The 27,850-nt window shown below is 38.1% G+C and overlaps 1 protein-coding gene across 1 annotated transcript in view; it reads left to right on the top strand.

The window, feature by feature from the left end:
• The window catches only part of TRMT6 (tRNA methyltransferase 6 non-catalytic subunit), a 254,263-nt gene that overhangs the window by 96,378 nt on the left and 130,035 nt on the right, over window positions 1-27,850 (top strand). Inside the window, exon 7 of the mRNA XM_053712179.1 lies at window positions 14,161-14,525. Coding sequence (XP_053568154.1) covers window positions 14,161-14,525 — 365 coding nt within the window. The remainder of the gene's footprint in view (window positions 1-14,160; window positions 14,526-27,850) is intronic.

Genomic DNA, 27,850 nt, shown 5'->3' on the forward strand with positions numbered 1-27,850 from the left:
CTAAACCCCCAATAAAATGCATATACAAAACAATTAAAATTAATGTAAATTCCTAAGTTCTTTTTCTATTAGTTAAACTTTATAGACACATTGAAATATATTTGTAGAAAACCATATATGAATATAAACTATACACGTTTAAACTATATAATATGCTATGCAAAGATCATAAAATTTACCTTTTAGAACTAGCCTTATTCATAATTGAATTGCATTACCTCACCACAATGAAATATTACATTATGGGTCACTAACTTCCAGACAACTATATTTAGGCAATTATCTAAGCTGAAACAATTTCTTTAGCAGCAATAAAGTAAATTCAAAAATATATTTATATGGCTACAGTTATAAATTACTTGGCAACAAAAGACAGACTTAAAACTATGCAAGACTATGGATGCAAACTGAAATATAAATTGCTCTTTTACAACTCTTTACTGCAGCAATAATGAATAGATTTGTTTTAAATATTACCTATATTTAGCAACCTCTTGTACTTTACCAAAAATAACCAAATCGATATTCAGCTTCCAAAACTTCTTTGTTTCATCTCCTATGAAAATAAGTGTATTTGCAATATGGATAAGAGGAGGTAGCCCAATTTGCTTTAAGTAACTGTATTCCACTCAACAAGTTATCAGTCCAGTTCAGCAAAAGTTAGCCCCCCTCTCCTGTTGCATTCAGCTTATATAACTTAATCATTGATGAAACAATATGGAAGGCCCTTCGGAGCTGAACATCTCATTGGTCCATTTTGGGGGACGCCCCCCTTACTTGCTCTGTATGTGTTCCAATAGACAATTCATTTGGCTGTCATATCATTCCAATCCCCTAGGGGGCAGCAGACAACCAGCAAACACAGTCCCACCATCAATCACTGCCACATTTTAATACATCCTTATAAAGTGATTTTCTTTCATGTAATTAACAAGAGTCCATGAGCTAGTGACGTATGGGATATACATTCCTACCAGGAGGGGCAAAGTTTCCCAAACCTTAAAATGCCTATAAATACACCCCTCACCACACCCACAAATCAGTTTTTACAAACTTTGCCTCCAAGGGAGGTGGTGAAGTAAGTTTGTGCTAGATTCTACGTTGATATGCGCTCCGCAGCAAGTTGGAGCCCGGTTTTCCTCTCAGCGTGCAGTGAATGTCAGAGGGATGTGAAGAGAGTATTGCCTATTGAATGCAGTGATCTCCTTCTACGGGGTCTATTTCATAAGGTTCTCTGTTATCGGTCGTAGAGATTCATCTCTTACCTCCCTTTTCAGATCGACGATATACTCTTATATTTACCATTTCCTCTACTGATTCTCGTTTCAGTACTGGTTTGGCTTTCTACAAACATGTAGATGAGTGTCCTGGGGTAAGTAAGTCTTATTTTCTGTGACACTCTAAGCTATGGTTGGGCACTTTATTTATAAAGTTCTAAATATATGTATTCAAACATTTATTTGCCTTGACTCAGAATATTCAACTTTCCTTATTTCCAGACAGTCAGTTTCATATTTGGGATTATGCATTGAATTATCATATTTTTTCTTACCTCAAAAATTTGACTTTTTTCCCTGTGGGCTGTTAGGCTCGCGGGGGCTGAAAATGCTTCATTTTATTGCGTCATTCTTGGCGCGGACTTTTTTGGCGCAAAAATTCTTTTCCGTTTCCGGCGTCATACATGTCGCCGGAAGTTGCGTCATTTTTTGACGTTATTTTGCGTCAAAGATGTCGGCGTTCCGGATGTGGCGTCATTTTTGGCGCCAAAAGCATTTAGGCGCCAAATAATGTGGGCGTCTTTTTTGGCGCTAAAAAATATGGGCGTCATTTTTGTCTCCACATTATTTAAGTCTCATTATTTATTGCTTCTGGTTGCTAGAAGCTTGTTCACTGGCATTTTTTTCCCATTCCTGAAACTGTCATTTAAGGAATTTGATCAATTTTGCTTTATATGTTGTTTTTTTCTTTTACATATTGCAAGATGTTCCACGTTGCAACTGAGTCAGAAGTTACTACAGGAAAATCACTGCACAGTGCTGGAGCTACCAAGCTAAGTCTGCTATAAACTTTTGGTATCTGTTTCTCCAGCTGTTATTTGTATTGCATGTCATGTCAAACTTATTAATGCAGATAAAATTTCCTTTAGTACTGTTACATTACCTGTTGCTGTCCGTCAACATCTAATTTTCAGAGTGTTCCTGATAACATAAGAGATTTTATTTTTTAAATCCATTAAGAAGGCTATGTCTGTTATTTCTCCTTCTAGTATACATAAAAGTCTTTTAAAACTTCTCTTTTTTTCAGATGAATTTTTAAATGAACATCATCATTCTGATACTGATAATGGTTCTTCTGGTTCAGAGGTTTCTGTCTCAGAGGTTGATGCTGATAAATCTTTGTATTTGTTCAAGATGGAATTTATTCGTTCTTTTCTTAAAGAAGTGTTATTTGCATTAGAAATAGAGGATTCTGGTCCTCTTGATACTAAATGTAAACGTTTAAATAAGGTTTTTTAAATCTCCTGTAGTTATTCCAGAAGTGTTTTATCTCCCTGATGCTATTTCTGAAGTAATTTCCAGGGAATGGAATAATTTGGGTAATTTATTTACTCCTTCTAGACGTTTAAGCAAATTATATCCTGTGCCATCTGACAGATTAGACTTTTTTGGGACAAAAATCCCTAAGGTTATGGGGCTGTCTCTACTCCTGCTAATGTACTACTATTCCTATGGCAGATAGTACTTCATTTAAGGATCCTTTAGATAGGAAAATTGAATCCTTTCTAAGAAAAGCTTACTTATGTTCAGGTAATCTTCTTAGACCTGCTATATTTTTAGCGGATGTTGCTGCAGCTTCAACTTTTTGGTTAGAAGCTTTAGCGCAACAAGTAACAGATCATAATTTTATAGCATTATTATTATTCTATAACATGCTAATAATTTTATTGGTGATACCATCTTTTGATATCATTAGAGTTGATGTCAGGTATATGTCTCTAGCTATTTTAGCTAGAAAAGCTTTATGGATTAAACTTGGAATGCTGACATGTCTTCTAAGTCAACTTTGCTTTCCCTTTCTTTCCAGGGTAAATAATCATTTCGTTCCTTTCCTCACAACAAGGAACAAAAGCCTGATCCTTCATCCTCAGGAGCGGTATCAGTTTGGAAACTATTTCCAGTTTGGAATATATCCAAGCCTTATAGAAACCTTTAGTCAGCTCCTAAGTACCTATGAAGGTGCGGCCCTTATTCCAGCTCAGCTGGTATGGGGCAGATTACGTTTTCTTCAAAGAAATTTGGATCAATTCCGTTCTTAATCTCTGGTTTCAGAAACATTGTTTCAGAAAGGTACAGAATTGGCTTCAAGTTAAGGCCTCCTGCTAAGAGATTCTTTTCTTTCCCGTGTCCCAATTGACACAGCAAGGCTCAGCATTTCTGAAATGTGTTTCAGATCTAGAGTTGGCTGGAGTATTTATGCCAGTTCCAGTTCTGGAACAGGGGCTGGGGTTTTATTTTATCTCTTCATTGTACCAAAGAAGGTCAATTCCTTCAGACCAGTTCTGGATCTATCATTATTGAATCGTTATGTTAGGATACCAACATTCAAGATGGTTACTGTAGGACTATCCTGCCTTTTGTTTAGCAAGGGCATTATATGTCTACAATAGATTTACAGGATGTGTATCTGCATATTCCGATTCATCCAGATCACTTTTAGTGTCTGAGATTCTCTTTTTAGACAAGCATTACCAGTTTTGTGGCTCTACTATTTGGCCTAGCCTCAGTTCCAAGAATTTTTTTCAAAGGTTCTCGGTGCCCTTCTTTCTGTAATCAGAGAATAGGGTTTTGGTATTTCCTTATTTGGACGATATCTTGGTACTTGCTCAGTCTTCTCATTTTCGAAGAATCTCATACGAATCGACTTGTGTTGTTTCTTCAAGTTCATGGTTGGAGGATCAATTTACCAATCAGTTTATTGATTCCTCAGACAAGGGTAACCTTTTTAGGTTTCTAGATAAATTCAGTGTCTATGACTCTGTCCTTGTCAGACAAGAGAAGTTTAACATTGATATCAGCTTGTCAAAACCTTCAGTCACAATCATTCCCTTTGGTAGCCTTATGCATGGAAATGTTGGGTCTTAGGACTGCCGCATCAGATGCGATCTCCTTTGCTCGTTTTCACATGCGACCTCTTCAGCTCTGTATGCTGAACCAATGGTGCAGGGATTACTCAAAGATATCTCAATTAATATCTTTAAACCGATTTTACGACACTCTCTGACATGGTGGACAGATCACCATCGTTTAGTTCAGGGGGCTTCTTTGTTCTTCCGACCTGGACTATAATCTCAACAGATACGAGTCTTACAGGTTGGGGAGCTGTGTGGGGGTATCTGACGGCACAAGGGGTTTGGGAATCTCAGGAGGTGAGATTTCCGATCAATATTTTGGAACCCCGTGCAATTTTCAGAGCTCTTCAGTCTTGGCCTCTTCTGAAGAGAGAGTTGTTCATTGTTTTCAGATAAGACATTGTCACAACTGTGGCATACATCAATCATCAAGGAGGGACTCACAGTCCTCTGGCTATGAAAGAAGTATCTCGAATTTTGGTTTGGGCGGAATCCAGCTCCTGTCTAATCTCTGCGGTTTATATCCCAGGTATGGACAATTGGAAAGCGGATTATCTCAGTCGCCAAACGTTGCATCCGGGCGAATGGTCTCTTCACCCAGAGGTATTTCTTCAGATTGTTCAAATGTGGGAACTTCCAGAAATAGATCTGATGGCTTCTCATCTAAACAAGAAACTTCCCAGGTATCTGTCCAGATCCCGGGATCCTCAGGCGGAGGCAGTGGATGCATTTTTCACTTCCTTGGAAGTATCATCCTGCCTATATCTTTCCGCCTCTAGTTCTTCTTCCAAGAGTAATCTCCAAGATTCTGAAGGAATGCTCGTTTGTTCTGCTGGTAGCTCCGGCATGGCCTCACAGGTTTTGGTATGCGGATCTTGTCCGGATGGCCTCTTGCCAACCGTGGACTCTTCCGTTAAGACCAGACCTTTTGTCTCAAGGTCCTTTTTTCCATCAGGATCTGAAATCCTTAAATTTAAAGGTATGGAGATTGAACGCTTGATTCTTGGTCAAAGAGGTTTTCTCTGACTCTGTGATTAATACTATGTTACAGGCTCGTACATCTGTATCCAGAGAGATATATTATAGAGTCTGGAAGACTTATATTTCTTGGTGTCTTTCTCATCATTTTTCTTGGCATTCTTTTAGAATACCGAGAATATTACAATTTCTTCAGGATGGTTTAGATAAGGGTTTGTCCGCAAGTTCCTTGAAAGGTCAAATCTCTGCTCTTTCTGTTCTTTTTCACAGAAAGATTGCTATTCTTCCTGATATTCATTGTTTTGTACAAGCTTTGGTTTGTATAAAGCCTGTCATTAAGTCAATTTCTCCTCCTTGGAGTTTGAATTTGGTTCTGGGGGCTCTTCAAGCTCCTCCATTTGAACCTATGCATTCATTGGATATTAAATTACTTTCTTGGAAAGTTTTGTTCCTTTTGGCCATCTCTTCTGCCAGAAGAGTTTCTGAATTATCTGCTCTTTCTTATGAGTCTCCTTTTCTGATTCTTCATCAGGATAAGGCGGTGTTGCGAACTTCTTTTGAATTTTTACCTAAAGTTGTGAATTCCAACAACATTAGTAGAGAAATTGTGGTTCCTTCATTATGTCCTAATCCTAAGAATTCTAAGGAGAAATCGTTGCATTCTTTGGATGTTGTTAGAGCTTTGAAATATTATGTTGAAGCTACGAAATCTTTCTGTAAGACTTCTAGTCTATTTGTTATCTTTTCCGGTTCTAGGAAAGGCCAGAAAGCTTCTGCCATTTCTTTGGCATCTTGGTTGAAATCTTTAATTCATCTTGCCTATGTTGAGTCGGGTAAAATTCCGCCTCAGAGAATTACAGCTCATTCTACTAGGTCAGTATCTACTTCCTGGGCGTTTAGGAATGAAGCTTCGGTTGACCAGATCTGCAAAGCAGCAACTTGGTCCTCTTTGCATACTTTTACTAAATTCTACCATTTTGATGTATTTTCTTCTTCTGAAGCAGTTTTTGGTAGAAAAGTTCTTCAGGCAGCGGTTTCAGTTTGAATCTTCTGCTTATGTTTTTTGTTAAACTTTATTTTGGGTGTGGATTATTTTCAGCAGGAATTGGCTGTCTTTATTTTATCCCTCCCTCTCTAGTGACTCTTGTGTGGAAAGATCCACATCTTGGGTAGTCATTATCCCATACGTCACTAGCTCATGGACTCTTGTTAATTACATGAAAGAAAACATAATTTATGTAAGAACTTACCTGATAAATTCATTTCTTTCATATTAACAAGAGTCCATGAGGCCCACCCTTTTTTGGGGTGGTTATGATTTTTTTGTATAAAGCACAATTATTCCAATTCCTTATTTTATATGCTTCGCACTTTTTTTCTTATCACCCCACTTCTTGGCTATTCGTTAAACTGATTTGTGGGTGTGGTGAGGGGTGTATTTATAGGCATTTTAAGGTTTGGGAAACTTTGCCCCTCCTGGTAGGAATGTATATCCCATACGTCACTAGCTCATGGACTCTTGTTAATATGAAAGAAATGAATTTATCAGGTAAGTTCTTACATAAATTATGTTATTTATCATACCATAACTTTTTGCATCAATAAAACTCTCTTCTAAGCATTTATATTTTATTTAGCATTACAGAAAATGTACAATTTGATACCAAACATTATTATTTTATCAATTTATATGTTAAAATAGAAAATATCCACATATGTCTGTTTATGACTACTATTCATGGGACATCTTGTCTGAAAAATAAAGATGCAGATATTATTTTTAATTTAGTCTAACATTTATACATTTATTATGCAGATACTTATTTAGACATCTCATCTCCACATCAGTTCTTCCTGCAATCTTCACTAGATTTCTGGAAAACAAAGAAAGTGTGTTCATCTTGAAATAGATGGGTCAGTATTTGTATATACCAATGTAGTTATTATTCAATTTATTACAATCTGAATTGCATTTCCCCAGATACCTATATAGACATTTAATACAGTGTTTGAAATTATATAGGCTGTATTTTAAAATAAATTTTATGGCTGTAATGTCATATGTGTCTCTGCCTGGCCAACTTTCATTGTCTAGAATTTGTGGATTCAATACACAGCAGGTGTCAGTTTAGCACCTACGTGCATAAGACTATTTCCTTTCCAGACGGACTGTCCACTCCTCTAGATAGGGGAACTCTTTATCCAGGCCTCCTTTGTAAGAAGCAGTAAATTTGATTACACATCTGAAGGTTCCAAAATGCTAATATTTACCTGGAAATGGTTCACTGGTCTTATCTTATATAAAGCTTTAAACCTTTTGCTATTCCTTAGGATAACTTTGAAAATGTTTATTTTGATGAATGAGAGAGGGGAGTTTGGTTTATACAGCCAAACATCATTTTGGCATAGACTGCAATCTACAGTAAATAAACTGATGCAACTAGTTTCATATGTAATTAATCCTGTGGTCTTAACAACCATATATATAAATCATACTCCGGAACCCTGACAGTTTAAAATGGTATGTTCTATCTGAACTATGAAAAAATTTTGGGTATAATGTCCCTTTAAGTCTGCAGACAAGGCTAGCCATGGTCATAATGTTAGTATAAAGTGTAATGTTTTGCAGTTGCCTTCTGCTAAATCCAAATAGGAAAATATATATAACAAGGTTAGCCTTGAATAGTCTTCAGTAAACCTTCCAGCAAATAGTCTTCAGTAAACCTTCCACAAATTTCAGAGATATATGGCATGAAAAGGGGGCAACATTAATAATGAAATGCAAAGTTGTTTTATTGCATAAAACATTTTTTATTACATCCCAAACTATTTACTATCTCTCTTGTTCCGCAATATCCGCTGCTAAACAAAACGTCATTCCCGTGCCGTTCCTACGAACTCCTCCCTGCTGATGCACAGGCTGAAGACTACAATACCCAGAGGCATCAGAATTTCGGCTAGACCTAGATGTTCACACAAAAAATGGAAAAAGATAAATTCTTGCACTACAAGATTCTGGATAATAAAAAACGCTTTGTATTGATCACCATTAAAAATTATGTAACATGCAAGATGTGCTTGACATGGTTCCCTGGTGCATTTCACACTACAGTACTTAATCATAGTTATCAGAGTGTAACAGGGGGGCGGAGTCAATTGCAGTTTTGGAAAGTCGCAGTTGGTGTTTAAAGTGGATAAACTGTCCTAAAAGCACGACGGGAGGACTCCCTGGGACAGCAACTACATTACTAGAAAGAATTCCTGCTAGGTCCGGCCGGATCGAGAGGAATAACTACGGGAGTGCCGCAAAAGTTTCAGCCGCAATCTTCTAATCTGCAACTACCACCTTACCCGGTCCGCTATCCACTACTTTAAGCTCCGGAGGGTCGGGGATCCGCTCCGTAGCTATACTTTTTGTAGATGGACTTACCAGCGTAGAGAAGAGACCAGCAGCTCAGCTCCTCACACCCGACTTTCCTGAACCCACGTGACCTGTGGCCATATCTGTGACTGAATACATCTGCTGCGGGAAGGCCAGAGGTGACGCAGAGAGGGCCTCGGCTCTACTCACACAAGAAGTCTGTACCATTTGGACTCGGACAACGGCCTCAGAGCAATCAGGTGAGATGACGACCCACGCTACATCCACCTACACTGAGGCGCATATAGCCGCCATTATAGGACTTGGGCGTAATTAATCAAGGCGGTTCTAGAGACTTGCTGACAAAACGCATAAGCGCATAGCCTCACAGGGAGCACCAAGATATAGATTTCTCATAGCAGACCCTACACGGATCTTACTTGATTTTCAGGCCCCTGATGCCCGACTATTAACCACTTGCTGCCATGGACACAGACGATCTCTACATGTCTCCCTAATTGAGACTCTGAGGCCAGACTTATTACCTTATAGACTTCTGGCTAAATAGGGATTCAGTACGACTAAACCAGGTTCCTGGTTACCCAGAAGGACCACATAATACCCACAGAGTCTGTCCTAGTTGGTTCACCTCTGCACCTCTTCTATTGCCTCTTTCAACAGGGCCCTGAGGCTTGGTAAACCTGTAACCTCACTGACTGCTAAAACCGCGAGGCTGGACTCTCCTTTCCCGCCGGCCCTTATTGCCTGCGGGTCAGACTCCAGATACCCTCTCCCACATCATCCATAAGGGACAACTCCCTCAGGGAGAGACTCACAGCTCACCTTTCCAGCTGATATAGATAAGAGTCTTGCACCCTGGCTTAGAGAACTGGGGTCTATCAAAACCTGAGTCACTATTCCTCTCTGGAGAGACCAGACTGCCACAGTATGTAAATAATATATAAAAGTCTGCACCCCCGCCAGTCCATGTGTTACCAGCAGCATACTTAAACAAGCAGGTTCTCTCTGATAATAAGCAGATCCATTACAAGCTATATCTACTGACCTTATACTATAATGTCACAAGCTCATAAGCAAATGCAGAAACCCCACACCACATCCAAAAGAACAGTTGTTGATCATTTTCAGCGCCCTGTTAGAATGGCTCGCAAGGGGTCAGAAGATGAATGCTCAGACACAGAAAGTTTCTCAGATAACCAGGCGGACACAGCTTTATCGCAACAGATTTCTCGCCTGCCAGCAGCCAATAGCCTTTCCAACAACTTGATGGACTCTATTAAATCACTATTGGCCTCTCACCATGACTCCCTATCGAAAAAATTTGATAGGTCCCATGCTGACTTGCCAAGTAATGGCCGTCAAGCAGAGATGAACTACACTAATTAACTCCTTCACAGGTGTTATAGAATATGCATACATTAAATAAAAACAAATGCCACAATACATAGTTAAAAAAAAAAAAAATAATAATTCAACTGTATACGTCATTTTCCTGTACTGCAGATGTTTTATTTTTTTATCTAAATGTAACAGATGTCATCTTGTGGATCAACCATCATGTTTGCTCTAATTATTTTGACAGTTAACCACTATTACAAATATTTTTTTCTTTTTTAAATCCACAATGGTATTAGTTATCTAAGGGTGCACAGTTACAGCGCAGTCTCTCATACTAGGGATTTAGAGTAATTTGCTAGGTATTCAGAATGCTTCTTTTTATATTGTAGCTGCGTCCAATTTAATTCCATTATCAAATTGTGCACAGTTTTTTTTATATGCACACTGTGGCACCAGCTCCTACTGAGCATGTGCAAGAGGTCACTGTAAATATGTATATGCTTTTGTGATTGGCTGATGGCTGTTACAGGATACAGGGGGAGGGGAAAATAGAAGTAATTTGTCAGTAAAAAACTATTACTAATTTTAAATTCAGACTAGGTGTTATTGCATTGTCTTTTTTAATATGTATTTACTGATTATGCAATTCTACTGTATTTAAAGGGACATGAAACTCCAATTTTTCTTTCATGATTCAGATGGAGCATACAATTTTAAATAACTTTCTAATTTACTTCTATTTTCTTCATTCTCTTGGTATCTTTTGTTGAAAAGTTTTTAAGTATAAACACTGTTTTTCTAAAATTATTCGTGCACACTTGTTTAAGCACAAACTATAAATACCCGTTTAACTGGCCAACAAAAAGGACCCCAAGACCCCTTGTTTAAAAGCTTATAAGCCCCTGTTAAAGAAATAAAGCCCTTATATCAGTTTTGTTTTATAGCCAGGTGACCACTGTGGTAATAGTGATCACCTGGCCTGAAAAAATGTATGTGCAAATGTGCATGTACTTGTACAGAGGTTATGGGGAGTCCCTATGTGATCAAAGTTATATATCTGTACTGAAAGCCCCTAATTTATATGTGGTTAACCCCTTCTTTTTACTATTATGTTTAGCGGAGGAAAAAACACAACTATTTTTTATAACTTTTGTTTATTAAAATTTTAATAAAACACTTTGTTGCAGGTTTCTTACACATCATGATATATACATAAAATAATGGTATAAATTGGATATTCTGGGTCTCCTAAAAAAAAATCTATATGTGTGGGTTTCTCACTGAAAATAACCTACAGTAGGGCCTAAATATAAGCAGCATCTAAAAACTGCAAAATAGCTCAGCACATACTGTGGAAATGGCTCAGCAGTTAAAGGGTTAAGATACATTTTAATCCAAAGGTTATTCATCTGAATGAAGGCTGTATATTCATAGCTATAATGTTTATTTTGACTATTTGGAGCATTTTTTCAATGTAGAAGATATCACACAGTCTTGGTTTTGTAGTTCTCAAAACTGTGAATTTGTGTCTGCAGAAACGTGTTTCTTCTTTACAGCAAAAATGTTATAAAATAAATATACAACGTTGAGAAATAGACTTTAAAGGGAGATAAAGCCAATGTATTTTTTATTTTATGATTCGGATAGAGCATACAATTTTCAGATTTACCATTATCAAATTTTCTTAATTCTCTTGGTAACTTTTGTTGAAGGATCAGCAATGTACTACTGGGAGCTAGCTAAACAGATTGTGTGAGCCAATGACGAGGCATATATTTGCAGTCACAAATCAGCAGCTAGCTTCCAATAGTACATTGCTGCTCCTGAGCCTACCTAGGTATGCTTTTCAACCAAGGATACCAAGAGAACAAAGAGAATTGGATACTAGAAGAACAATGGAAAGTTGTTTAAAATCTGAATCATGAAAGTTTGATTTTTACTTTTACTGTCTCTTTAATCCCTTGTACCCCTGCAATTCTATGTACACAGAATCAACCCTTTACTAAGTTTCAAGAAGCTCAATGAATACAATATTGTTTGGCATGGAAAACATCTGCACAAGGACCTAAGTGTGAGGAGGGATTTGTAAGCAGTAAGGTCATGATTTTTTTTGTCTATCCAATAAAGTACAGCTGAGAAGTTAATCAAATATGAATGATTAGGTTATTGAACTGGAGATTGTTCACCTTCTAATAATTTCACAATTATATATGTATTTCTAATGGTGTTTAAATAAATCAGTACATTTTTATATAACTGGAAAAATAATCTAAAGAGTTATCCGAAACTGAATCCTTATATGTATAAAACCATGGTTTAAATTGAGCCTTGCTGACCTAGTGATTTAAAGGGACACTCAAGTCAAAATTAAACTTTCATTATTCAGATAAAGCATGCAATTTTAAACAAATTTCCAATTTACTGCCATTAACAAAATGTGCACATTCTTTTTATTTACAGAATATACGTGTCTGCATTTGGGATTGGCTGATGGCTGTCACATGCAGGGGGAGTGGAAATAGACATAATTTTGAACATTTTCAGAAAAAAAATCTACTACTCATTTGAAGTTCAGATTTGTTTATTATGCAACTCTACTGAATTTACTGGGGTTTATTTTTTAAATCAAATCCACATTGACCGCAAATATTTCCAGGAAAGCACAGATACTGGCTCTAATATAATGTGTGTGCTTTGCCTTGGGTTGGTTGTAGGATTCCAAATACTAAGTGGAAAAAATATATATAGTCCTAAAATAATAGGAGCAGAAACTGATACCTATCTTTCAAGCTGTTCTTAGTTCCAAGAAGTGAGGCCTGTGGCAATCTGTGCTAGGACCTTCATCTTGAATTAAATTATGGTCACATTTATTCAATAAATGAAGTCAATGTCAACTGTAATCTGCATCACCAAAATATCAACTCTACTGGAATATCTGGTAATAGTCTGTCTAAAAGACACACCAAGATGCATGCTGGGAAATTCTGTAATCTCTTACACGATCATTCATTGTATTATTTCAGGCCTTCACGTAAAGAAGGGTATGTCTTCTGCAAGGGCAAAAGGCCCTTTCAGCAAGGGCATTTTCTACTAAGGCAGCTGAAACTGACATTACTTTTGAGTACCAAGGTAGGGTGTGGAGTTTACCTCATCTATTTTTGAAACTGTTTAGGTTGGATGTCTGTGATGTCTATATACAAAATTCTACTTGGTCTCAATGTGTTTACTTAGCTCTTTGTAGAGGAATGCTACTAGGTGAGCTAAGATAAACTCCAAAAAAAAATATTTTGTGATTCAGACAGAGCATATCATTTTCAAAACATTAATTTTTGTTTTGTTCCCATGGCATTCTTTGTTGAAGAGATACCTAGGTAGGTGTCTGGAGCACTACATGGCAGGAAATAGCCATCTAGTTCTCTTGCAAAACTGCTGCCATATAGTGTACCAAACACATGCATGCTCCTGAGCTTACACCCCCTGCTTTTCAACAAAAGATACCAAGAGAATGAAGAAATTTTGATAACAGAAGTAAATTAGAACGTTATTTAAAGGGACATAATACTCATATGCTAAATCACTTGAAGCTGATGCAGTATAACTGTAAAAAGCTGACAGGAAAATATTACCTGAGCATCTCTATGTAAAAAAGGAAGATATTTTACCTCACAATTTCCTTAACTCAGCAGAGAAGTTCTGTGTAAAAAGTTATACTCAGCTGCTCCCAGCTGCAGGTAAAAAAAATATATGAAGAAATGAACAGCAGCCAATCAGCATCAGCAGTGCTGAGGTCATGAACTCTTTTACTGTGATCTCATGAGATTTCACTTAACTCTCATGAGATTTCATTGTTAAACTGAATAGGGAAATAATATGAGTGCGCACGAGGCTCATCCTTTCAGCTGTCCCAGGACAGAGATACTAATATGCTGCTTAGAAATCCTTTACAATGGTATGTGGCTACTGAGGAACTTTTGAGGTAAAATATCGTTCTTTTTTACATAGAGATGTTCATGTGATATTTTCTAGTCAGCTTTTTGCAGCTATACTGCATCACTTTCAAGTGTTTCAACATTTGGGTATTATGGCCCTTTAAAATTGCATGTTCTATCTGAATCATGAAAGAAAAAAAATGTGATTCATGTCTCTTTAAGTAGCACTCGTCCAATATCTATCCCTTCTATGTTTTTGCTTCCCTGTGTTTTACATAATAATGGCATCATGGAGGAAAATAAGGGATCTTATACCACGTGAAAAATGTTTGCCCACCTTAAATGCAACTGCCATTTGTGGTAAAATTTAGTAAGTATGATGTCATTTCTGTTTTTTCTTTAAGGTTTTGGATCCGTTATACAGATGTATCCAGGCGGTGGGCCTGTCAGAGCTGCAACAGACTGTTTTGGTTTTCCAAAATCCTTCTACAAAAACCTTTATGAGTTTCCACTCAGTAAAGTGGAGAATCTTGTGTCAGGAACATTTTCTTCACAGACTTTAGTATCTGGCATTGATGATGTACCAGCTGATGAAGATAGTAATGGATTAGCAAGTGAAAAGCAAGACGTTGAAGAGGAATCCAGTTCTGCCACCGAAATGGAAACCGTAACGGACACCAGCACACAGAATCCACCCGATTTAATGGAAAGTAGCAGTGAGACCACAGACAACCATCAGAAAGGGCAGAAGTCTGAGAAGAAACAACTTGTAAGTTTTCTTGCTTACAACATACATGTGTGTTTTTTTAAATATATTACCTTTTATAGCTTGTAGTAATAGCAAATAATACGGGAAAATCTACAATACAGCAAAATCAAAATTTAAATATTAACTGTGTAAGTGGTGGTAAATACTAAGGTGACAAGATTTGTCTATTTTTTAGGGACTGTCCTGAATTTGGTCAGTCTGGCTCTAAATTTCTAAAAGGCTAAGCTGTCCTGGATTGTCCTGAATTTGCCGAAATGGGCTTCCTTTCCCTTGTTCCAGTGTGTAAAGGACAAGATCCAGTTACTTCTCCAATCCAGCAGGGGTTGCTGTTGCATATCACAGTTTTGCACTTACAGCTACAGCATGGGTTGGTATGCAGAGGCATATGACAGCTAATTATAACTGGAACAAACAATGCCGCAGAATTGGTATTTTCCCTCATGCATAGCTTAGGGACCAGTGACAAAACTCAGTTCAGTGTGGATACAATGTGTGCAGGCAATGTTAGTGACTAAGATACAATTGTACAGAGTTTTTGAGATTCTTCTAATGAAGAACTCTGCACGAATAGTCACAGCTCTGAAAAATACAGCAGCTCTTCTTTATTTTAAAGTGAGGATAACATTTTTATCTTAGCAATAGTTTTAATATGGGCTTTCATTGTAGGGAAGTTATTTTGACGTGCTTGTACAAATTAAAGTGAATGTCAATTTTTCCGTTTTGTGTAATTTAGTTTTGTAGTGATTACTGAGATTAAGCATACCGCTGCAATACATTTTTAATAAAATGTGTATTTTAATGTTTATTTTATATATGGCATAGCGCTCATTTGCTTACCCGCTCCTCCCACTCACTGCTTCCTAATTTTCATCCATATTACGTAAACAGCGGTCCCACCCGCTGTTTACGTATAGGCACTGCGCGCTCCTGTGTCTATTTTACATTGCGCATGCGTTACTTTTACGGAGACCTTTCACATCCACTAATCCAAAATTGACAATACAGAGGAAATGAAAGGAATCCGTATAAGAATGTAACGCTACCCGTGTTTATTAGTATTGCGCATGCGCGAAATGTGCACAAGCTTACAATAGATTAGCTCGGCACCAAAGACGAACGCATGCGCAATAAGGACCTATTACGTAATGAGAAGAGGGTGGGTCCCCCCGTGGTTAGAGCCGTTATTGGCTATTAAGACATCAATCAAAAAGGTGAGCAACAGAGCGCGAATGCCGGGCGGAGGACAGTTTAGCTGCAAATTGATATAAATTTATGAAAATAAAGGTATCGATTTAGAAAATTAAAATTTGATGAATGAAACTCAGGTTTTTTTATTGATATTTGATAGACTGCTGTTTAGAACGAAGGCTGAGTTTACATTCACTTTAAGCATTTTCAACATTTATGAGGTGTTCTGAATTGGGGTCTGGGAAATCTGTTCATCTTATAAATACCCTCTGTGAGTTAGTATTTAAACTCTTTCTGCAGTGTAGTTTGCCTTCACAGATGTCTTTTTATACATAAAGTAGCGACCAGCTTTTTGCATACTTAATACCCTTTTAATAAAAAGTGCGTTGATGTTTTAATACATAATTTTAAATCCAAACCAAAGTGCATTCAAAATACTGGATGGAGTTTTAGATACAATGTATAAAGAGTGAGATAAACCCACAGTGAGTCCATCCTCCACTTGCCTTCTGGAGAACCTCCTAGTATGCATAAAGATTGTCTGTTGTGTAATGCAACTAGTGATGTTAAAGGGATATGAAACCCATATATTTTTTTTCTTTCAGGTCAATTTTTTTTCGTTCTCTTGGTATCTTTATTTGAAAATCAGGAATGTAAGCTTAGGAGCCGGCCCATTTGTTTTTGGTTAAAAAAAAAAAACAAATTCAGCCACCAATCAGCAAAAGCTACTCAGGGTGCTGAACAAAAAATGGGTTGGTCCCTAAGCTACCTAGAAAACGAAGAACATTTGATAATGGTAGTTAATTAGAAAGTTCCTTAAAATTGCCTGCTCTATCTAAATCATTAAAAAAAACTGGGTTTCATATCCCTTTAATGTACGCCTCTTACTGGCATACCATCAAATAATAATGGTTATTAAATGGAAGTGATGAGAAATGACAAATTACCCATTATAAACAGGAGAGATTCTCCTACAGCAACAGAGGAGCAAGAAATAAAGAATAGTATAATAGACTTTTCATAAACATAAGCTGCTGACCAGGGGTCAAAATATATTGAATACATTAAAATATGGGTAATAAACAGTGGTAAAACACCAACCATTATTGTACATACAAATTGCTGTATATGATCTTAATAGTGGAAAGTATGGCAATTTAACGTAAAAGGACAACTGTTTTTCTTTCTAATGACACAGTGAGTCCACGGATCATCTTAATTACTGTTGGGAATATCACTCCTGACCAGCAGGAGGAGGCAAAGAGCACCACAGCACAGCCCCTACCCACAAAAGGAGGGGTAAAATTAGGTGTCTGATTCTTCAATCAAGAGTTTGTACGTTTTGTAAGCAGAGCAAGTTTGCTCTGGTTTTCTTTGGGGTTTAGCCGTAGTCCATGTCAGTCTCTTCAGTAGAACAAATGGTTGCTTTTAAGCATTTGGGAACTTGTGGGGTATAATCCCCACTGGGCCTCCCAAGTAATTTCATGCTGCCCTTGGTTGAAAGTAAGTTTACTCAGCCTTTTCTTTTTTCCACAGGTCCATGTGAAGTAGAAAGCCCCTCTCATACCAAGTGAGCTGTCCTGCTGCCAGACAGATTTTTAAGGTAAGTGCCTATTTCTTTGCCTGTTTTGATATAGGAGAATTTGGCACTTTGACAGTTAATTCTGTCTAAATATACAATCAGCCTTCTAGGTTAACGGTTTATTGTATGGCAGTTTTGCAGGCACTGGGGATGTCCTTCTAGGTTAACGGTTTATTGTATGGCAGTTTTGCAGGCACTGGGGATGTTTGGCTCAGTTTATTATGTTTTCACTTTGGTGTACGTGTTTTTTGTTTGTGTATTAATGGCTACCGAAAGGTTTGTTAGGCCACGCCCACAATAGGCAGGCTTTTCTGAGATAGCAGCAGCGTTTTTGGTGCCCTTTTAGCTGTTTCCTGTTGTTCCTGGATGTTGCAGCTCTGTTGCATAGCTCCTCAGAGGTGGTTCAGCTTTCTCTCCGGTGCGACTGTATATGGGGGTCCGGATCATTTTCTGACTTTGTTTCCGGCAGCAAGGAGGTCAGGTAGGCATCTCAGCAGGGCTTGCTGAGGTGTGGAGATTGCCTGTTTTTTTGTGGGGCTGTTGCTCTGTTTATATTTAAATTTCTATCTGAATTTCAGGGACTATAACGTTTGTGTCTCTTTTGTGAAAAATTGTTGCTGCAAGATTTATTGTGCAGTTTATTTAAGGATTTTCTAGTTAAAAAAAAAATCTGTTTAAAATTGAAAGGGACAGTAACGTTTTTTGTTTCATTAAAATTTTGATTTGAACTTAGAATTTTTTATTGAGGTTTTTTCTTTTGGAATAAGATGGGCCAAGAGGCCCTGCAAGCTGTTGCTTGTTCTCTATGTTTAAATACTAATGTTGAGCCTTCTTTCCCTTTTTGTTCCTCTTGTATTGAGAGAATATTACATTACAAGAATAGACTTTTTTATTCTGAGCCTTCATTGTCTAGGGCGGATGTTGTTCAGGAGTCTCCTGTTCAGGCTAATCCGCAGCTTTCTCCTCATACGTCCCAATCTTCTGCAGTGCCCTGTGTTTTGTCTCAGGTTGGTTTTTCCTTGCAGGATATGGCTACCCATATATCCTCGGCAGTATCTGAGGTTTTGTCTGCTTTTCCTATGTTACAGGGGAAGCGCAAGAAGAAGTATAAGGTTTCTGATTCTGTTGCAATTGTGTCTAGTGTTCTCATAAGTCTGAGGAGGAAGATACTTCAGTAGCATCTGAGGGTTATATCTCGGATTCTGATAGTGTAAATCCTTCTTCTGAACCTGAGGTTGTTTCCTTTAGGTTTATGGAGGTTTTGGCTACCTTGGATGACTCTGAGGCGTCAGTCATGGTTATTCCTAAGAAATCTAGTAAACTTAATACGTTTTTTGATGTCCTATCCTCGGTGGAAGTTTTTCCTATACCAGATCGGGTTTCAGATATTATTGCACGAGAATGGGATTCCTTTTTTCCCTTCTCCAATTTTTAGGCACATGTTTCCTATTGCTGATTGTATTAAGGAATCTTGGCAGATGGTTCCTAAGGTGGAGGGAGCAGTTTCCACTCTGACCAAGAGAGCCACTATTCCTATTGAGGACAGCTGTTCTTTTAAAGATTCTATGGATAAGAAGTTGGAAGCTTTGCTTAAAAAGATTTATGTTCACCAGGGGTATCAATGACAACTGGCTGCATGTATTGCTACGGTTACTAGTGCGGTGGCATATTGGTTTGATGCATTGTCTGTTTCTATTCAGCAAGATACTCCTCTTGAAAAAATTTAAGATAGAATCAAGGCTTTGAAGTTGGCTAATTCCTTTATTGTAGATGCTTCTCTTCAGGTCATCAAGTTGGGAGCTAAAATTTTTGATTTTGCTATTTTAGCTCGCAGAGCTTTATGGTTAAAATCCTGGTCTGCGGATGTGTCCAAGTCTAAGCTTTTGTCTATTCCTTACAAGGTTAAGACCTTGTTTGGGCCAGGTTTGGCTGAGATTATTTCTGATATTACGGGAGGGAAGGGGCATTCTCTTCCTCAGGATAAAAGAAATAAACAGAATGGTCGGCAGAGTAATTTCCGTTCCTTTCGTAACTTCTCTGGTAAATCTTCCTCTTCTTCCTCCAAGCAGGAACAGTCCAAGCCATCTTGGAAGTCAAATCAGTCTTGGAATAAGGGGAAGCAGTCCAGGAAGCCTGTTGCTGACTCAAAATCAGCATGAAGGGTCTGCCCCCGATCTGGGAATGGATATTGTGGGGAACAGACTCTCTTTCTTCGCTCAAGCTTGGGTTCGAGATGTTCAAGATCCCTGGGTGGTAGATATCGTGTCCCAGGGTTACAAACTGGAGTTCAAGAATTTTCCTCCCAGAGGCAGGTTTCTTCTCTCCAGGTTATCTGTAAACCAGATAAAAGAAGAGGCGTTCTTACGTTGTGTTCAGAATCTTTCCGACATGGAAGTGATAGTTCCAGTTCAGGAACAGGGTCTGGGTTTTTATTCCAATCTCTTCGTTGTTCCCAAAAAGGAGGAAACTTTCAGACCTATTTTAGATCTCAAGAGTGTGAACAAGTTTCTCAGGGTTCCGTCTTTCAAGATGGAAACTATTCATTCCATTCTTCCTTTGGTTCAGGAAGGTCAGTTCATGACCACAGTGGATCAAAAGGATGCGTATTTGCATATTCCCATTCACAGGGATCATCACAGGTTCTTAAGATTTGCATTTCTAGACAAACATTTTCAGTAGCTCTTCCTTTTGGTCTGGCAACAGCTCCCAGAATTTTTTCAAAGGTCCTGGGAGCATTGTTGGCGGTTCGATTGAGAGGTGTTGCAGTGGCTCCTTATCTGGATGACATTTTAGTTAAGGCTCCATCTGAACTAGCAAACTCCCCACGGTTGTAAGGTGAATTTAGGAAAAATTTCCTTAATTCCGGCTACAAAAGTGGTATTTTTGGGTACCATTATAGATTCTCTAGAGATTAAAATTTTTCTGACAGAAGCAAGAAAGTCAAAGATTTTCAATACGTGTCTTGCTCTTCAGTCCCTTCCTCGGCCGTCAGTGGCTCAGTGCATGGAGGTTATTGGTCTGATGGTTTCAATCATGAAAATCATTCCGTTTGCTCGGTTCCATCTCAGACCTCTGCAGTTATGCTTGCTCAGGCAGTGGAACAGGGATTATGCGGATCTATCTCCAAAGATTGTTCTAGATCAGATGTCGAGATTCTCTTCCATCGTGGTTGTCTCGGGATCTTCTCTCTCAGGGAACTTGGTTTTGCAGGCCTGCCTGGGTGGTTGTAACCATGAATGCCAGTTTGCTGGGCTTAGGTGCTGTATGGGGTTCATTAAGGGCTCAGGGTCTATGGACTCTGGAGGAGTCGGTTCTTCCAATAAATGTTTTGGTGCTGAGAGCAATTTTCAATGCTCTTCTAGCCTGGCCTCAGCTAGCTTCAACCCAGTTTATCAGGTTTTAGTCGGGCAACATAACGTCAGTGGCTTACATCAATCATCAGGGAGGAACTCGGAGTTCCTTTGCCATGACAGAGGTAGCCAGGATTATTCAGTGGGGGGAGATTCACAACTGTTGTCTGTCTGCTATCCATATTCCAGGGGTGGACAATTGGGAAGTGGATTTTCTGAGCAGACAGACTTTTCATCCGGGGGAGTGGGAACTTCATCGAGAGGTATTTTCCAGGTTGGATCTCATGGCATCTCGTCAGAATGCCAAGCTCCCAAGGTACGGGTCAAAGTCAAAGGATCCTCGGGCTGTTCTGATAGATGCTCTGGCAATTCCTTGGATTTTCAGTTTGGCATATGTGTTCCCTCCGTTTGCTCTTCTTCCTCGGGTCATTGCTCGGGTCAAACAAGAGAGGGCATCGGTGATTATCATTGCTCCAGCATGGCCTCGAAGAATCTGGTTTGCAGATCTGGTGGCGATGTCTTCCCTTCCACCTTGGTGTCTTCTGCAGGGTCCCTTCCTTCATCCAAATCTCGTTTCACTGAAGCAGACTGCTTGGAGATTGAATGCTTGATTATTTTCTGAGTCAGTCATTGAGACTATGATTCAGGCTCGTAAGCCTGTGACTAGGAAGATTTATTATAAGATTTGGCATAAATATTTGTATTGGTGTGAATCCAAAGGCTATTCATGGAGTAGAGTTAGGATTCCTAGGATTTTGTCTTTTCTCCAGGAGGGTATGGAGAAAGGTTTATCTGCTAGTACCCTGAAAGGTCAAATTTCTGCTTTTATCTATTTTATTGCACAAGCGCCTGGCAGATGTGCCAGATGTTCATTCTTTTTGTCAAGCCTTGGTTAGAATTCGACCTGTGTTTGTCTACTACTCCACCTTGGAGTCTTAATTTGGTTCTTAGAGTCCTTCAACAGGCTCCGTTTGAACCTATGCATTCTTTGGATATTAAGATGTTATCTTGGAAGGTTTTGTTTCTGGTGGCTATTTCTTCGGCTCGAAGAGTTTCGGAGCTTTCAGCCTTACAGTATGAATCGCATTTTCTTATTTTTCACTCTGATAAGGTAGTTCTGATTACTGCCTTGGGTTTTCTTCCCAAGTTTGTTTCTGATAAGAATATTAATAAAGAGATTGTTGTTCCTTCTTTGTGTCCTAATCCTTCTTCTCATAAGGAGTGTTTGTTGCACAACCTGGATGTGGTTCGTGCATTGAAATATTATTTGCAGGCGACTAAGGATTTTCGCCAGTCTTCTTCTTTATTTGTTGTCTTTTCTGGGAAGCGTAAGGGTAAGAAAGCTACGGCTACTTCTCTTTCTTGTTCGTTGAGGAGTGTTATTCGCTTGGCATATGAGACTGCTGGTCATCAGCCTCCTGAGAGAATCACGGCTCATTCCATGAGGGCTGTTTCATCTTCTTTGGCTTTCAAAAATGGAGCTTCTGTAGATCCGCTTTGCAAGGCTGTGACTTGGTCATCTTTGCATACTTTTTATAAATGTTACAAATTTGATACTTTTGCTTCAGCAGAGGCTTCTTTTGGGAGAAAGGTTCTTCAAGCAGTGGTGTTTAGGTTAACGGTCTTGTCCCTCCCTTATTATCCGTGTCCTCTAGATTGGGTATTGGTTCCCAACAGTAATTAAGATGATCCATGGACTCACCGTGTCATTAGAAAGAAAACATAATTTATTCTTACCTGATAAATTTATTTATTTCTTGACATGTTGAGTCCACGGCCCGCCCTGTTTTTCAGACAGTTTGCTTTTCTATAAACTTCAGACACCTCTGCACCTTAGATTACTTCCTTTCCCTTTGGTCAAATGACTTGGGATTGTGTGGGTAGGGAGAGTGGTATTTAACAGCTTTTGCTGTGGTGCTCTTTGCCTCCTCCTGCTGGTCAGGAGTGGTATTCCCAACAGTAATTAAGATGATCCGTGGACTCACTGTGTCAAGAAATAAATACATTTATCAGGTAAGAATAAATTATGTTTTTCTTTGTTACATATAAAAGATGGCATTTAAAATGCATTGCAAATCTTGAGCATTATATTGTAAAATAGGTGTCTTTCAGCTTTTTTAAAATTATTTGATGGACATGCAGTACTGACCCGACTTGTTAGTTAATCTAACCAGACCAGAGAGCTTTAGATCATCGGACCCTTAGCGAGAACAATTGAAAAGGAACTATTTATTATGCCCTGGAAACTTGATTGCTACTTGTTGCTCCTTGTTTACGTAGCTTTTCTGTAGAGAATGCTAAAGTATTCATATTTTCATTATTGTTGGTGGTTTCAACAGGCAAATCAGCTATTTTAAATGACAAAAGAAAGGTAAAGGAGCTATTTATAAAAATTCTATACACTCCAGTAAATAACAATTTAAACAAATACAAATATATATAAGTAAATAAAAAAGATTATTGGGAAAACATTAGAGATACATTTAACACCCAGACATACTTATTATAACAAATTTTCTTTCATAAAGGTGGTGAGAGTCGATGATCCATTACTCCAGGTCACTAGGAGATAGCAAAGACCCCGAAATTTCAGAGCCCTTAAAACCCCTGCCACCTTACTGGAAACTAGTCTTATCTTTACCTTCGCTGGAGGAAGGTGCTCCTGTTTGTGAGGAGGGTTGTCAGACCGATTTGAGACCAAGTTTTCCCCAGAGAGCTGAGATGTCATTAGAGTATGGGTAGTGGCACAAAAACACCCTATGGGAGTTAGTCCCAGGCCTGCCACAGGTGTTGCGGGGACCGGTCTTCCTCCTGACGGTTGAACATTACATATATACATACATACATATATATACATACATACATTCTCTGCTGTCACATGTACAGCACTGGATTGGTTAGAGAGTCCACCCACAGCTTTTATGACCTTACATTCTAAAGTAGAGAAAATCCTGAATTTATTACATTAGCATAACTTTTTCCCAGACATACTTGATTTGCCTGCAAGCTAGTCCAATCAAGTCTTTAGGCCTAGGTGACATTTTAATACCAAAACTATATATATATATATATATATATATATATATATATATATATATATATATATATATATATATATATATATATATATATATATATATATATTCAATTCTTTCTTGTTAAAAGGCATTATCACTTATAAAGTATATTTATTTACAATGCTGATTGTCCTGTGAACGGTGACTAGTTTTATGGCTGGTATCTGGCTCTGCAAATACCTCAGGATTAGTGATGTGCATTCAAAATTATTGCTGTATAAACAAAAGTATTAGTGTCTGTTATATTGTCATAGATAGATATTTCTGATAAATAGTTGTAAATTGCAGAACAAGAAAAGAAAGGAATAATTAACCTCTGACATCCTAAAATCATGAGGCCTTCATGGCAGTGCCTATCAGGTAAGTGTGGGGGTTGTTGTTGGCACCTATTTAGCATACAGGCTATTAGTAGGTACTTATGAGTGTTTCATAGCCTAGGAAATATGTCAGGCATTTTAGACATGTTTTTTTTTTTAGTACCTTATTTTCACCCTTTGGCCTTAAGGTTCATTAAAGGGAAAGGAAAGTCAAAATTAAACTTGCGGGGTTAAGATAGAGCATGTAATTTTTAGATACTTTTAAATTTTCTTCTATTTTCAAATGTGCTTTGTTCTCTTGGTATCCTTTGTTGACAAAGAATATGCAGACATCCTACACCAGTGGAAGCTTGCTGCTGATTGGTGCTAGCACACATTTGTCTCTTGTGATTGGCTAACTAGAAGTGTTCAGCTAGCTGCCAGTAGTGCAATGTTGTTCCTTCAGCAAAGGATATCAAGAGAATTAAGCAGATTTGATAATAGAAGTAAATTGAAAAGTTGTTTGAAATTGTGTGTTCTATCCAAATCATGAAATAACATTTTGGGGTTTAATGTCTCTGTTTCTCAGTCGTCAATCCCTTCACCCAGGAGAATGGTCTCTTCATTCAGGTTATAGACCTAAGGGGTCTCCCGGAAGTAGAAAACTGATAGCTTCTAGTTTTTACAGAGCACTCCCCAAATATTTTGCGAGATCCAGGGATCCTCAAGCAGAATTTTGTGGATGCTCTAGTATCTCCTTAGTTGTTCTGTCTTGCTTTCTTTTTTCCACCACTTGTTTTGTTACCAAGGGTAATAGCCAGGATAAAGCAAGAGGTATCATCAGTAATCCTGATTGCTCCAGCTTGGCCTCACAGGACTTGGCTTGCAGATCTGGTGCAGATGTCCAGTTGTCATTATGTGACTGTCTCTAGGTCTTTTTCTTCAGTATTTTATATCTTTAAAGTTGATAGATTGGAGGTTGAATGCGTAGTTTTAGACAGAGGCTTTTCTGATTCTGTCATTTTGGTTCAGGCCTGTAAACCTTTGCCAATGAAGATTTATCACAAGGTTTGGAAGGTTTTTATTTCTTGGTGTGTGAAACATGGGTTAATTTTGCACTCTTTTAGAATTCCTAGAATTCTTCCGTTTCTTCAGAATGGTTTGGATAAGGGCTTATCCACTAGTTCCTTAAAGGGTCAGATATCTGCTCTTTCTGTCTTCACAAGAAGATTGCTGAATATTCAAAATGTTATCTTGGCTTTAGTAATTTAAGCCTGTGAATAACCAATTTTGAATCCTTGAAATCTTATTTGGTTTTCTGACTTTTGCCGATTCCACTTTTTTGAGCCTATGCATTTTTGGATATTCAGCTTTTGTCCTGGAAGGTTTTTGTTTCTTTTGACTATTTATTCTGCTAGAAGAGTTTCTGATTTGTCTGCTTGTGTTGAGCATACTTATCTTGTTTCTTCTTCTAGGTAAGGTAGTTTAGATAACATAGTTTGACCTTTTGCCTAAGGTGGTTTCTTCTGTTAACCATTCAAAATACTCAAAGGACAGTCATTTTACCACATTTTTGTTACAAATAAAAATAGTTGATTTCTAACTTAAAGTGAAAGTCATTCCTAGCGTTTTTGAAACGCTAGGATTGACTATTGAAACAAATAAAGGGGACTTTCATTCATGAAATATAACATACTTCATGCAGAAAGCTCCTTTCTTTGTTTCAAGTGATCGCCGTTCTAAACTTCTAAGGAAGCCCACGGAAGTTCGCTGTTTTGCTAGAAAGGTGAAGTTTTCACCTCTTTAGCCAATAGCCGTGCGGTAATCTCGGCACGCTTAATGCTAAGAGGTGAAAACGTCACCTCTTTGCAAAATAAATTTCTGCCGTGGGCTGCCTGAATAGCTAAGAACGGCGATCACTTGAAACAAAGAAAGGAGCTTTCTGCATGAATTATTCTATACTTCATGAATAAAAGTCCCCCTTTATTTCAGAAACGCTAGGATTCACTTTCAGAAATAAAATAAAATTACTTTAGGCAGCATTATGTTGCTTTTAAAGATATCATTGAGTCTTGCAAACAGGTGTGCACATCAGTTGTAGTGTTATGTATGAAATGGTGAATGTTGTTGACTCATTCTTTTAGCAACACTTATATGTAACTTTTATGGCTGGCAATTTAATATTTATGTGCTCTTAAAGGGACAGTTTACTCAAAACATTTCTCCCCTTTAATTTGTTCCCAATGATTCACTTTACCTGCTGGAGTGTAATAAATTGTTTCCAAGTTTTTCCATTAACCTTATATTGGCATTTGAATTAGTTATTTAGCCTGTGGTGTCCTCACCCATCCTGAAAGTTTTTGGCCTTGGGGCCAAGCTGTGTTAACACAGCCAGTAGAAGAAATTTCACTCCCAGTGGGTTAGAGAAGAGATAAGGTAATAAACTGTTAATTTCTTCTGTTATGTGTGATCAGTCCACGGGTCATCATTACTTCTGGGATATAACTCCTCCCCAACAGGAAATGCAAGAGGATTCACCCAGCAGAGCTGCATATAGCTCCTCCCCTCTACGTCAGTCCCAGTCATTCTCTTGCACCCAACGACTAGATAGGATGTGTGAGAGGACTATGGTGATTATACTTAGTTTTTATGACTTCAATCAAAAGTTTGTTATTTTAAAATAGCACCGGAGCGTGTTATTACTTCTCTGGCAGAGTTTGAGGAAGAATCTGTCAGAGTTTTTTACTATGATTTTAACCGGAGTAGTTAAGATCATATTGCTGTTCTCGGCCATCTGAGGGAGGTAAAGGCTTCAGATCAGGGGACAGCGGGCAGACGAATCTGCATTGAGGTATGTAGCAGTTTTTATTTTCTGAATGGAATTGATGAGAAAATCCTGCCATACCGTTAAAATGACATGTATGTATACACTTCAGTATTCTGGGGATGGTATTTCACCGGAACTACTCTGTTAAAGGTCACTAATCCTTTTTAATAACTATTTATCATGTTAAACGTTTTTGCTGGAATGTAGAATCGTTTACATTGCTGAGGTACTGTGTGAATAAATATTTGGGCATTATTTTCCACTTGGCAGTTTTTTTGCTTTAATTGTGACAGTTTCGTTTCTCTTCACTGCTGTGTGGGAGAGGGAGGGGCCGTTTTTGGCGCTCTTTGCTACGCATCAAAAAATACCAGTCAGTTACTTTTACATTTCCTGCATGATCCGGTTCATCTCTGATAGATCTCAGGGGTCTTCAAACTTCTTTGAAGGGAGGTAAATTCTCTCAGCAGAGCTGTGAGAATTCTTATAGTGACTGTGAATAAAAACGTTGCTTTGTATTTTTTATGTCAAATTTAATTATTGTTATTTTACTAATGGGAACAAACCTTTGCTAAAAGTTTTGTTGTTTTAAAGTTTGATGCTATAACTGTTTTTCAGTTCACTATTTCAACTGTCATTTAATCGTTAGTACCTCTTTGAGGCACAGTACGTTTTTTGCTAAAAAAGATTATAACCAAGTTGTAAGTTTTTTGCTAGTGTGTTAAACATGTCTGACTCAGAGGAAGATATCTGTGTCATTTGTTCCAATGCCAAGGTGGAGCCCAATAGAAATTTATGTACTAACTGTATTGATGCTACTTTAAATAAAAGTCAATCTGTACAATGTGAACAAATTTCACCAAACAGCGAGGGGAGAGCGACTAACTCGCCTCACGCGGCAGTACCTGCATCTCCCGCCCGGGAGGTGCGTGATATTTTGGCGCCTAGTACATCTGGGCGGCCATTACAGATAACATTACAAGATATGGCTACTGTTATGACTGAAGT

Source organism: Bombina bombina, chromosome 4, assembly GCF_027579735.1.
Source record: "Bombina bombina isolate aBomBom1 chromosome 4, aBomBom1.pri, whole genome shotgun sequence".
Classification (NCBI taxonomy): domain Eukaryota; kingdom Metazoa; phylum Chordata; class Amphibia; order Anura; family Bombinatoridae; genus Bombina; species Bombina bombina.